Raw genomic sequence first — 13,294 nt, forward strand, 5'->3', positions numbered from 1 at the left:
AGGATGAGGAGCTTGATATTGAGTTATATATTCTGTGTATGCTTATCAACTGGGCAGACTGGATGTCAGAGGGAAGGCTTCCAGCTCAGCTGGGGGATGCGCATAGGAGCTGCTGCCCACGGCTTGGTGCAGAGAAACAAAGAAAGAAAATGCTTGCGGGAGGAAGGCACGTACTCAGGGCACAGAATGGAGTGAGGGAGGAAGAGAGGAGTGCATTGGGACATGGGAGGTAGGGAGAGGGAACACAAACTTCGGACAAAGGAAGGAAGGAGGGAGGGGGCATGAACTTGGGACACGGAAGAAGGAAGTCTTAGGGTGGAAGAATGGAGGGAGGGAGAGAAAGAGAGAGATGCTGAGGTGGGGGAATGTGTAGAAAGGGAGAATTGGGTGTCTAAGTGAGAGGGAAAGAGAAAGGGGGCACATGGGGAGATGAAGAGGAGAATTGTTGGACATAGGGAGGGATCAATCCTAGCACCAATCCCTGAGACACTCCACTAGTCACCTTTCCCTCTGAGTGAATTTCATTAACCACCACCCTCTGGCATCTGTCAACCAGCTTCTAATCCAGTTCACGACTTTGGGCCCTAACTTCAGCCCATGGAGTTTGTTTAAGAATCTCCTATGAGGAACCATGTCAAAGGCTTTGCCGAAATCTAAGTAAATTACATCTAGCGCACGTCCTTAATCCAATTCTCTGGTTACCTAGTCAAAGAATTCAATCAGATTCATTGGGCACGTTTTACCTTTAGTAAACTCAAGTTGCCTCGGAACTTGCAATCCATTAGATTCTATGAAGTTCACTATCCTTTCTTTCAGCAACGTTTCCATTATTTTTCCAATAACCGAAGTGAGGCTTACTGGTCTGTAATTTCCCACTTCATCTTTGCAACCACTTTTATGAAGAGGGACCACATCCGCTCTTCTCCAGTCCTGCAGAATCTCTCCTGTCTCTAAAGATCTATTGAACAAATCTTTAAGAGGACCTGCCAGAACCTCTCGGAGCTCCTTTAATATCCTGAGATGGATCTCATCCAGTCCCATGGTCATCATTGGGGGAAGTGTTTGAACAACTGCAGGTTTCATATCGACTATATGCTGATGTTGTTTTATTTTTCTTCCCAGTACATAAGTGGGGGATGGATCTGTAACAGTGCATAAATCGTTATACAGTTGACTCCACCTGAGTGCACATTGGTTAAGCGCACACTTTGGTTATTCGCAGCCTACCACCAAGGTCCCGGTTTTTTAACATTAAAGTCAATGGACGTAAACTCCGGATATTTGCAATTCGGATAAGCACACAGTCCGCTTATGCGCACTGATGTCATAGGTCCACCCTCGATTCGTTCATGTTACGTTCACTCCAGTTAAATGCAATCACGTTTTGACTGGGAATAGCTAGGCTTCACATAGCAGCTTAAGCTCTGGGACAGCTGGGAAAGTGAGTGCTTCACTTCCACTCAAGCTATAGGGCATAGCTTTCTTGTACTTTAGGCTCCAGCAGCCCACGTGCCATATTTAAACTGAGCCAGCTTAACTACAGCCTCCCCTTACCCTCCCCCGCACTCCTATTAAGCGCACACTCAGTTTAAGCACACGTGGAGACTTGGTCCGAATGGCATGCACTTAAACAGAGTCAACTGTATGTCAAAGATAGAAGATTGGTTGAGAAGTCATGGTCTATGCCTAAAAGTGGAAAAAACAGAGGTGATGTTTGTTGGAAGAAGTAGAGAAGAGTTGTGGCCTGATTCATTGAATGTGTTAGGGATGACACTACCTGTGAGAAAAGAAATGACTGTTTTAGGGGTTGTTTTGGATTCAGGCCTGAAGTTACAAATAGGTAAGAACTGTAAAGGCATGTTTTAGCCAACTTCACATGTTATATCGCTGGAAATTGTTGACCTTGCCCTCTGACTTTAAAACTGTTGTGCAGGGGATGGTTCTGTTGAGGTTAGACTATTGTAATGTCCTCTACTTCAGAGTTTCTAAAACGAGAAGGAGAGCATTGCAATTGGTACAAAATGCTGCAGCTAGGCTAGTACTAGGTGTTGACAGGATGGAATATATGTCAATTCTGAAGAAATTACACTGGTTATCAGTTCTATTTTGGGTACAACATAAGATCATTTCAGTAGTCCAAACTGTTAATCATCAAACACCATGGTACATTTGGCAAGTTGTGGCGCTTTATAAGCCAAATAGATCTGTACGATCTGAAAATCAAAGGGACGGTAACCGCGGGTAACCTGCCGAAACGAGGACAGAGACATGGCCATTCACTGCCCCATGGAGCAGTAAATGGCTTTGTCCCTGCGTTAATTGAGGGAATGCGTGCAAAATATCCGATTGTGCGGTCCAGCAGCCCCCTCCCTTGTTCCTCCCAATAGCGGTCCAGGCATCGCCCTTGCGCAAAATCTCCAATCATGCTGTCCAGTAGCCCCCTCCCTCCTTCCTCCCAATCGCGGTCCGGGCATCTTCCTCCCTCCTTCCCTTCCCTCGCTGGTGATTTTTATTTTTTTCTTCAAGCCAGAGCCTTGAAGTCACGTACGGCTGCCAGAAAGTTCTCCTCTGACGCAACCGGAAACAGGAAGTTGCATCAGAGGAAAGCTTTCTGGCCGCCGCAAGCGATGTCAAGGCTCCAGCTGCTTGTTGAGAGAAAAATAAAATCGCCAGCAAGGGGAAGGGAGGGAGGGAGATGCTCGGACTGTGGTGGGCGGAAAGGAGGGAGGGGGCTGCTGGACCGAATGAAGGATGCAGAAGGGAAGTGGAGAGATGGTGGGTGAGAGGAACAGATGCTGAAGAGAAATGGGGAAGAGAGAGTGGGGAGAAGATGCTGAAGGAAAATGGGTAGGAGAAAGGGGAGAAGACGCTGAAGGGAAATGGGGAAGAGAGAGAGGGGAGAAGACGCTGAAGGAAAGTGGGTAGGAGAGATACTGAAGGGAACAGGATGGAAGGAAGGGATAAAGAAAAAAAGGCACATGCTGGATTGGGGAGATAGATCTGAGCGGAGGAAAGGAGGAGAGATATGATAACAACCACCTGTTGGAGGGAAGGAAAGATGGAAGGGAAGAAGACAGAGATGCTAGACTATGGGGGGAGTGGAAGGAAGAATATGGGTGCCAGACCAATGGGGGTGGGGTGGAGGGAGAGATTAAAGAGCAAGGCACAGTAACAGAGCATATGGAAGAGGCAGAGAGAAGGCAGACAGTGGATGGAAGGAATTGAATAAGGAGAAGATGAGGAAAGCAGAAACCAGACAACAAAGGTAGAAAAAAAATTTCTTTGTATTTGCTTTAGGATAAAGTAGTATATTAGTTGTGTTGATAAACATTTATAAACAAAGCCCTGCCAGCTGAAGATCTCTTTCTCTAGTTTGGCAGCCAGAACCTTGATTTATAAAATTACAATTGTATAGAATATTGTTTCTTTTTATACTTTAATAAAATAAGTTCAGTATAAAACTATTTGAGGCTTGTGTGGATGGGATCAGATGGTTTGTGGGGATGGGGACCGAGACGGGGCGGGGACAAATTTTTTCCTCGTGTCATTCTCTAGACACAACTGATATGGTGCAACTAAACACTGTCATTTATACTATTCTGAGCTAGCATGGCTACCCTTCAGGAAATTTTGAGGAGGTGCTGGTTGGAGGAGAGCTGTCAGAACTGACCTTGTCTGATGCCAAGATCTTAAAGGAAGCCATGACTTGCTCTGCTGTATCTGTCTCAGCAGTTTCCCGGGTCATGAAGTCAATAAAAGCCTGAAACGTCACAACTCCTGTGTTGTTAGGATCTACCAGAGCCATGATGCGAGCAAATTCCACTTCACCCTGGAAACAAAAAGAGAGGTAAAGACATGTGGAAGACATGAGAAACAGACAGCCAAAAAGACAGATGTAGAGAGACTACACTTGGTAATTTATTTGTCTTGTGTGAAATCAACAAACATCACACCTCACATGAGATGGGAGTCTTCAGCTGGCAGGGTTTGGGGATTCCCAACAGCCACAGCAAGGATATTCTGTCACTGGGTGGGACTGGCTATACCACTGACATACCCTTATAGTATATTAGGGCATATTAGGGGTTAGTCTACAAAACAAGGCAACAAAGCTGAGTTCATAGGCACTAACTTTTCAAAACAATTGGTAGAGAAGGAGGAGGAGGAAAAATCCATAGTTTGCTGTTGAGACAGACATGGGGGAAACCACTGCTTGCCCTGGATTGGTGGCATGGAATGCTGTTACTACTTGGGTTTTTGCCAGGTACTTCTCACTTGGATTAGCCTCTGTGAAGAGGGGATACTGGGCAAGATGGACCATTGGTTTGATCCAGTAAGGCTATTCTTATGTTCTTACCCCTTTCTGGAAAAAAGAAAACCACTTAATCAATATTGGGGTGCTCAAAACCAACTATATCTACAGAGTTGGCATCAATGGCTGAGATAGCTCAAAGGAGTTCTGTAGAAAAGCAGACAAATACATTATAAATGCTCCCAAATTACCTGAATCAATTTCTAACAATAAGCAAGAAATCAGTACAAACTACATAGATTTAATTCTCCATGTAAATGGCAGAAGTTTAAAAAATAAGATTGAAGAGTTAAAATAGTAAAAATCTGGCAATCCTAGAAAGGCAGCCTTCAGCACTGCTGGAGAAGACTTCGTTTAAGGAATGGAAAAGGTCAAAATGGATGAAAACTGGAAAAAGCACAAACAACATCAAAGCATGTGCCTTAAGGTGGTAAGAGGGGCCAAAAGAGACTATGAGGAAAAAATAGCCAAGGAGGCAAAAAACTTCAAGCCGTTCTTTCAATATATTAAGGGGAAACAACCCTCGAAGGAAACGGTGGGGCCGTTGGATGAGCATGGAATAAAGGGAGTGCTAAAGGAGGACAAAGCCATCGCCAACAAACAGAACACATTTTTGGCGTCTGTATTTACCGAAGAGGATAAACACAACATACTGGAAGCCGACAGTTTATACACAGGAAATGAAGACAGGAAACTGACAGGGTTAATGGTCAGTATAGAAGAGGTATGCAGGCAGATTGATAGGCTTAAAAACGATAACTCCCTGGGACCGCATGACATCCATCCGAGGGTAATCAAGAAACTGAAAGGTGTTATAGCTGAATTGCTTCAACTAATAGCCAATCTGTCGATCAAATCAGGAAGGATTCTGGAAGACTGGAAAGTGGTGAATGTTACGCCGGGTCCAGATGGAATCCATCCAAGGGTTCTGAAGGAACTAAAGGAGGAGATAGCGGAACTACTGCAGCAAATTTGCAATCTATCCTTGAAAGCAGGAGTGATCCCGGAGGATTGGAAGATAGCCAACGTTACGCCTATCTTTAAAAAGGGATCAAGAGGTGACCCGGGAAACTACAGACCGGTGAGTCTGACCTAGGTTCCAGGGAAAATGGCAGAAGCACCGATAAAAGAAAACATTGATGAACATTTTGAAAAAAAACCAAACTTCTGATAACCAGCCAACATGGTTTCTGCAAGGGGAGATCGTGCTTAACGAACTTATTGCACTTCTTTGAAGGAATTAACAAACGGATGGACAGAGGAAACCCCATAGACATCATATATCTAGATTTCCAAAAAGCCTTTGACAAGGTACCCCATGAACGCCTACTTTGGAAACTGAAGAACCATGGAGTGGAAGGAGACGTATATAGATGGATCAGAAACTGGTTGGCGGGTAGGAAACAGAGGGTAGGAGTGAAGGGCCACTACTCAGACTGGAAAAGGGTCACGAGTGGTGTCCCACAGGGCTTGGTGCTCAGGCCTCTGCTATTTAATATATTTATAAATGATCTAGAAACAGGGATGAAGTGTGAGATAATAAAATGTGCGGACGACACCAAACTATTTAGTGGAGCTCGGACTAAAGAGGACTGCGAAGAATTGCAAAGGGACTTGAACAAACTAGGGGAATGGGCGACGAGATGGCAGATGAAGTTCAATGTTGAGAAATGTAAAGTACTACATGTGGGAAGCAGAAACCTGAGGTACAGCTATACGATGGGAGGGATGTTATTCAAGGAGCGTACCCAAGAAAGGGACTTGGGGGTAATGGTGGACATGACAATGAAGCCGATGGCACAGTGTGCAGCAGCCGCTAAGAGAGCAAATAGAATGCTAGGTATAATCAAGAAGGGTATTACTACCAGAATGATAGAAGTTATCCTGCCGTTGTATCGGGCGATGGTGCATCTGCATCTGGAGTACTGCGTCCAATATTGGTCGCCGTACCTTAAGAAGGATATGGCATTACTCGAGAGGGTTCAGAGGAGAGCGACACGTCTGATAAAAGGTATGGAAAACCTTTCATACACTGAGAGATTGGAGAAACTGGGACTCTTTTCCCTGGAGAAGAGGAGACTTAGAGGGGATATGATAGAGACTTACAAGATCATGAAGGGCATAGAGAGAGTGGAGAGGGACAGATTCTTCAAACTTTCGAAAAAATAAAAGAACAAGAGGACACTCGGAAAAGTTGAAAGGGAACAGATTCAAAACGAATGCTAGGAGGTTCTTCTTTACCCAACGTGTAGTGGACACCTGGAATGTGCTTCCAGAGGGCATAATAGGGCAGAGTACGGTACTGGAGTTCAAGAAAGGATTGGACAATTTCCTGCTGGAAAAGGGGATAGAGGGGTATAGATAGAGGATTACTGTACAGGTCCTGGTCCTGTTGGGTCGCTGCGTGAGTGGACTGCTGGGCACGATGGACCTCAGGTCTGACCCAACAGAGGCATTTCTTATGTTCGAGGGGAGACCCTGGAAACTACAGACCAGTGAGTCTGACCAGGAAAGATGGTAGAGGCGCTGATAAAGGACCGCATCATTGATCACCTTGACGGACACAATCTGATGAGGACCAGCCAGCACGACTTCAGCAAAGGAAGATTTTGCTTGATGAACTTGCTGCACTTCTTCGAGGAAGTAAACAGGCAGATAGACAAGGGTGACCAGTCGACATTGTATATCTGGATTTTCAGAAGACATTCAACAAGGTCCCGCATGAATGCCTACTCAGACTGGAAAAGCGTCACGAGTGAAGTGCCGCAGTGTTCGGTGCTTGGACCCATGCTCTTCAACATATTACTGGGTCAGGTCCATGGTCCATCAAGCCCAGTAGCCCGTTCACACGGTGGCCAATCCAGGTCACTAGTACCTGGCCAAAATCCACGGTGTGGCAATATTCCATGCTACCAATACAGGGCAAACAGTGGCTTCCCCCATGTCTTTCTCAATAATAGACTATGGACATTTCCTCCAGGAACTTGTCCAAATCTTTCTTAAAACCAGCTATGCTATCCGCTCTTACCACATCCTCCTATTAGTTTTAAAAATATTTCCCTGTAACTTCATCGAGTGTAACCTAGTCTTTGTAATTTCTGACGGAGTGAAAAATCGATCCACTTATACCCACTTCAGGATTTTGTAGATTTCAATCATATCTTCCCTCAGCCGTCTCTTTTCCAAGCTGAAGAGCCCTAACTGTTTTAGTTTTTCCTCATACGAGAGGAGTTCCATCTCCTTTACCATCTTGGTCGCTTTTTTTTTAACCTGGATGATGTTCTGGGGGAAGAGCAAGTTATTCAGGAAGGATGGACTCCACCTCAGTGGAGATGGAACAAGACTACTTGCAAGCAACATCAAGAGAGAAATTGAGAAGTTTTTAAACTAGGAAGGGGAAAGACGACAGTCAACCAAGAGTCGATGGTACGGGAACTGGTATACCGAGGATACCGTGCAGGAAGATAGCGGGGAAGACTCACCGGATCATAGGCAAGACAGAAATTCTGATGGATCAAAATGGACACAAGAGGGAAGGAAATACAAGAAAGTAACAGGCCGCAAACTCAAGTGTATGTACATGAACGCATGGAACCTAAGGAATAAGATGGGGGAATTGGAAGCTATGGCACAAAAAGATAACCTTGACATCATCGGTATCACGGAAACATGGTGGGCAGATGGACCACTTTCTCTGTGAGAGTGTCCAACCCCTGAATAGGACAATTATTACAATGAGCACCCCAGCCCCCAAAGGCTGGCATCTGCCATCACCAAGATTCAGAAGACAATGAAGAATGGTATGCCTCTGCAGAGGGATTGTGGGTGAATCCACCAGTCCATGCTTGTCCTAGCCTGTAGAGGCAATGGCAGACAAATCTGCAAGTCATCTTGGTGTGGCGCCCAGCGAGAGAGTAATGCATGATGAAGAGGATGCATGTGCGCCCTTGCCCAAGAAACCACAACCAGTGTGGCAACCATGGAGCCTAGAATTTGAAGATAATCCCACACCGAAGGAGCCGGCTGCTCCAAAAGTGCAGAAATCTGGACACACAGTTTCTATGTGCGAGTCTCGGACAGGTAGATACAGCCTGCAGCTGTATCAAAGAGGACTCCCAACTATGCCAATGACGGTGTGGGCTGCAGATGACACTTTCTGAGGATGAAACTCTAGCCAAAGTCCTCCAGCACCCGAAGTACCTGCTCCAATGTGCAATGTCCCTTGACCAATGAAGGAGCTCTGATCAATCAGTTGTCTAGATAAGGGTAAACTTGCAGATCCATCTTCCTCAGTTAAGCTGCCACCATCATCTTGGTGAAGGTCCAAGGCGCTGTCGCCAGCAAAGGGGCAGGGCCGAAAACTGGTAATGCTGCTCCAGAACATAAAACTGCAGAAACTTGCGGTGGGCCGGAAATATGAGAATGTGTAAGTACACCTCGGTAAGATCCAGGGAGGCCAGAAATTCCCCCGGAGCCACTGCTACAATGACTGACTGCATGGTCTCCATTCAGAAGCGGGAAATCCTGAGAACCGCATTCACATGCTGAAGATCAAGAATAGGCCTCCAATCTTCTGAGCCTTTCTTTTGCACGATAAAATATACAGAGTATCTGTTTGAGCCCGCAAGGTCGCGTGACACCGGTTCTCTTGTTTGAATATCCAGAAAGCGCTGAACAGTAGTCTGGACTCTGAGTGCCTTGTCCGGTCATCTAGACGGAGAATCTACGAACCAATCTGACAGAGGCCGGGCAAATTCCAGCTTCTATCCTGATCAAATAATGTCCAAGACCCAATGGTCTGCTTTAATGCACATCCAGGCAGGCAGAAACTCCAAGAGTTGGCTCCCTGTCCGCAGAGGGCATTCGGCATCCTGGCATCATTGTGTTTTTCTGGCAGGGTGGGCGGTGAAAGGTTGCAAAGAGCGGTTGAAGTAAAAACAGACATGGTAGGGGCAGAATTAAGTTTGTGTTGATGCGGGTTCTCTGAGGCAGCATGGCGAAACGCATCAGAACCCGTTGAACCCCTGCATTAAAAGCTAAGTCTGTTTTGAAGTTGAGCATTTAAAAAGACAAAAAGTAATTTAAAAAGATCAAAAAAAGTGAGAGAGTATTATACTTATAGATACTACAGGGACCAGTGCAATGATTGAGAATTGAGCTGTATCAGTAATGGGCCAAAAAGAAATTTTGCTTACCCAGCGGTCTCATAAGCTAGAAACGGTTCTCTGAGCACTGAGAAGTGTTAGAAAGTGTTTGTTATAATCACCTGTGTGCACATTAGTTCATATTTGTTTGCAGTTTAGTGCACTTGGGGCAATTAATTATTCCTGAATATATATTTGGGTGTCCAGAAAAAGGAGGACAGATTGAGCCATCTGGGGTTTTCTTCCATCGCTTTCAATGGAAGTAAAACCCAGATGTCTCTATCCATCCTCCTTACTTCCATTGCTTTCAATAGAAGTAAAACCCGTATATCTCAATCCGTCCTCTTTTTTTTGGAGCCATATGGTAACCCTAGTATGGGGAAATAACCTTATTGTCTAGAATGTCTCACCTATTGCAGTGGAAAGGGTTTTTGTGGAGTTTCTGGCTTCAAGGATCTTTTTTGAGTGGAATTCTTTCTTTTCTTATCTTCTTGATGCAAATTCTATTAACTCTAAGACTGGTTTTTCTGGCTTCTTTATCTTCATCTGATTTCCTCCATTTCCTTTCAAGTTTTCTTTTCTCTCTTTTTAACTCTCAAGGGAACCTCAAAGAGCTACTTCCATCCCCATGATCCCGGGGTTGATCGCCGTGGGTTTTCCCGCAGACCAGAGGGGGATCCCCATGGAATTCCCAAGGGTTCCTTGAGATTCCTGTTGACCCTGTTCCCATGCAGCTTTCTACTATAGTGTGCATGTCTCTCCCCCCCCCAACATCAGCTCTATTCCCTCTTCAAGCTGTCCTAGCACCTGCCCCCTCTCTGCAGGAAGCCCCCCCCCCCCCCCAGACCTATCTTACTCTCTGGTGGTGCTGCAAGAGAATGGAATCAGTAATAAACCTCACTCGCTCATGACCCTGGCAGCTCCATAGTAAAAATGGTTGGTTAAGTGCTGCTGAATATTAGCAACTAGGCCAGGGGTGTCCAATGTCGGTCCTCGAGGGCCGCAATCCAGTCGGGTTTTCAGGATTTCCCCAATGAATATGCATTGAAAGCAGTGCATGCAAATAAATCTCATGCATATTCATTGGGGAAATCCTGAAAACCCGACTGGACTGCGGCCCTCGAGGACCGACATTGGACACCCCTGAACTAGGCAGACAAAAGTAATTTCCAGATTTTCAGGACACAAGTCTACTGCCCATTTATATCACTTTGAATATGAACCCAAATATCTTTCCCACCAAACTTATGTATTTGCTGTTTTTCCTCATTTGCTTCTCACTTGTTTGCCTCCTCGCTTATCTCCAACCTGATGTCTGAAAGGGCAGACTCATATCACCTTGAATTACTAACTAACCTTGTATGTTTAAACCATAGATTGAAGGCACACATGTAAAATGTGCTGCTCTCCTTCTTCTGGTGGGAAAGCCTGGGAGTGGCGATCATTAAAAAGGTTGTTTGCATGCTTTGAAGACTCATGAAACTCAGGAGTGTGCCACAAAATGAAAAAGACTGAGAAGCATTACTGTAGGGCTGATCTCCCATAAACTATTCCAATGATTTTAGACCCAACCAAAAATAGGCACTTAAGCCACCTCTTGGGAGAATTTTCTACACAAAGGTACATCAGTAAACTGAGGCGGTAAACAATAATGCAACACCATCTCTAAGAGTCTGTGGATGGGGTTAGTATCACAATCTCCCTCCCACCTCACAGTATTGAAATTTTATTATCAGCACTTTCTGCAGGAAAGAAAAGGGTGGCTTACCAAGTCATATCCCATGGAGATAAGGCAGGCACGGAAGTCGTCAGGATCCATCATGCCATTTCTTTTCTGTGGGATTTAAAGAATAAATTTAGAACTAATAAAATCAGGGCTGGCCTTAGCAATTGTGGGGGACCTGTGCAAACCAGTTTGGTGCCCTCCCCAACCACCTGGGACTTAAGATTTCAAATGAAGCATCAGGTGTTGATTGATTGATTTAAACAAAATTCTTATTGTAAACCCGCCCCTACAATGTTACCTTACTCTGTACAAATATTCATGTACTCAAAGACTTCATTGTTTTTTTTTCCACTGAATGTCCAGCTCTTCTTTATTGTAAACCGCCTCAAACTACTTTGGCTTTGGTGGTATATAAACAATAAATTATTATTATTATTATTATTTTTTTTTTCCATTATATTTTTATTTTCAAATTTTACAAAAAGTGTACATAATAATAAAATACAGTTGATAAATGCATGGTATCACTTTTTTATCTAACACAATGTATGTCTGAGTTTGATTTTCCCCTTCACCCTCCCCCCACCCTTTTATTGCTTTAATATAATATTTTTAATTTTCAAATTTTATAAAAGTATACAACATATTAGAATACAATTGATAATTATTCAATAACATATTTATATCTAATACAATATATTCTGGATAAATTTTATTCATTTTCCCTCCCCCCACCCTTCTATTATTTTTTAATCATTTGTTACATTTTGTATCATATATTATAATATATTATATATAAATTGTTTTCCTTACCCCCCCTATATGTGTGTCATAAAAAAAAAAAAAAAAAAAAAATCTCTAAAAGAAGAAAAGAAGAAAAAGTATTCTATTATTTATTCATTACAGTATTTTGTCAATGGCCCCCATATTTTTATAAATTTATTATATGTCCCCTTTTGTATTGCTATTATTCTTTCCATTTTAAAAATATGGCATATTGTATTCCACCAAAATGTGTAATTTAGGTTGTTGTAATTTTTCCAATTATTAGTTATATGTTGAATGGCAACCCCTGTCATAATTAATAAAAGCTTATTATTTTCTGGTGAAATTTGACTTTTTTTTCTCATCATTGTTCCAAATAAAATTGTATCATATGATATTGCAATATGATTTTCCATTAATTTATTAATTTGTGGCCAAATTGAATTCCAAAAAATTTTAATATAAGGACAATGATATAATAAATGATCTAATGTCCCTGGTTCTAGATTACAGTGCCAGCATCTATTAGACTTAGAACTGTCTAGTTTTTGCAAACGAGTAGGGGTCCAAAAAGCTCTATGTAATAAAAAGAACCATGTTTGTCTCATAGACGCTGACACTGTACATCCCATTCTCCAAGACCAAATTAGTGGCCATTGAGATGCATTAATTTGATGTCCAATCTCAATGCTCCAAATGTCTCTTAGACCATTTTTTGGTTTTTTAATTAAATATCCAGATATTAATTTATACCACAATGCGGCTTGATGTCCTAGGAAGTCTGCTTTAAAGCATAAGAACTTTAAACTATATTGATTGTTTAATGATTTCCATTCAGGGAACCCAACCTGAATGGCCTGCTTCAATTGCAACCATTTAAAACTTTGTGTTTTATTAAGACCAAATCTATGTTGCAATTGTGAAAAATCCAGCAGTTTACCTTCTGAAATAACATCGTCTAGAGATCTAATGCCTGCAATAATCCAGTTCTTCCAAAGGATTTGAGTTCCGCCAATTTTGATCTTGGAGTTTATCCATATGGATTGATTAGTTGATTTGTATATTGGGATGGGTGTTAATTTATCAATAAATCTCAATGTTTTCCAAGTATCCATTATTATTTTATTTTCTTTGTATCTTTTAGGTATATTAATACTTGGTATATGAACTAAATTTAGGGGAAACATAAGGCGCCATTCTAAATATAACCAATCTGGTGCATTATCTATAAGTTCTGGGAGGATCCAATACATACCCTGACGTAGAATATAGGCTTGATGGTACCTATAGAAATTTGGAAAATTTACCCCTCCCTCCTTAATTGATTTTTGTAAGGTTACTAAAGCT

The 13,294-nt window shown here is 42.9% G+C and overlaps 1 protein-coding gene across 1 annotated transcript in view; it reads right to left on the bottom strand.

Moving 5' to 3' along the window:
- ACTN3 (actinin alpha 3) overlaps positions 1-13,294 on the bottom strand; it is a 165,500-nt gene that overhangs the window by 897 nt on the left and 151,309 nt on the right. The window contains exons 19-20 of the mRNA XM_033954112.1: positions 11,225-11,290; positions 3,671-3,829 (exon numbers count right to left, since the gene is read on the bottom strand). Of these exons, the coding sequence (XP_033810003.1) occupies positions 3,671-3,829; positions 11,225-11,290 (225 nt within the window). The remainder of the gene's footprint in view (positions 1-3,670; positions 3,830-11,224; positions 11,291-13,294) is intronic.

Source organism: Geotrypetes seraphini, chromosome 8, assembly GCF_902459505.1.
Source record: "Geotrypetes seraphini chromosome 8, aGeoSer1.1, whole genome shotgun sequence".
Classification (NCBI taxonomy): domain Eukaryota; kingdom Metazoa; phylum Chordata; class Amphibia; order Gymnophiona; family Dermophiidae; genus Geotrypetes; species Geotrypetes seraphini.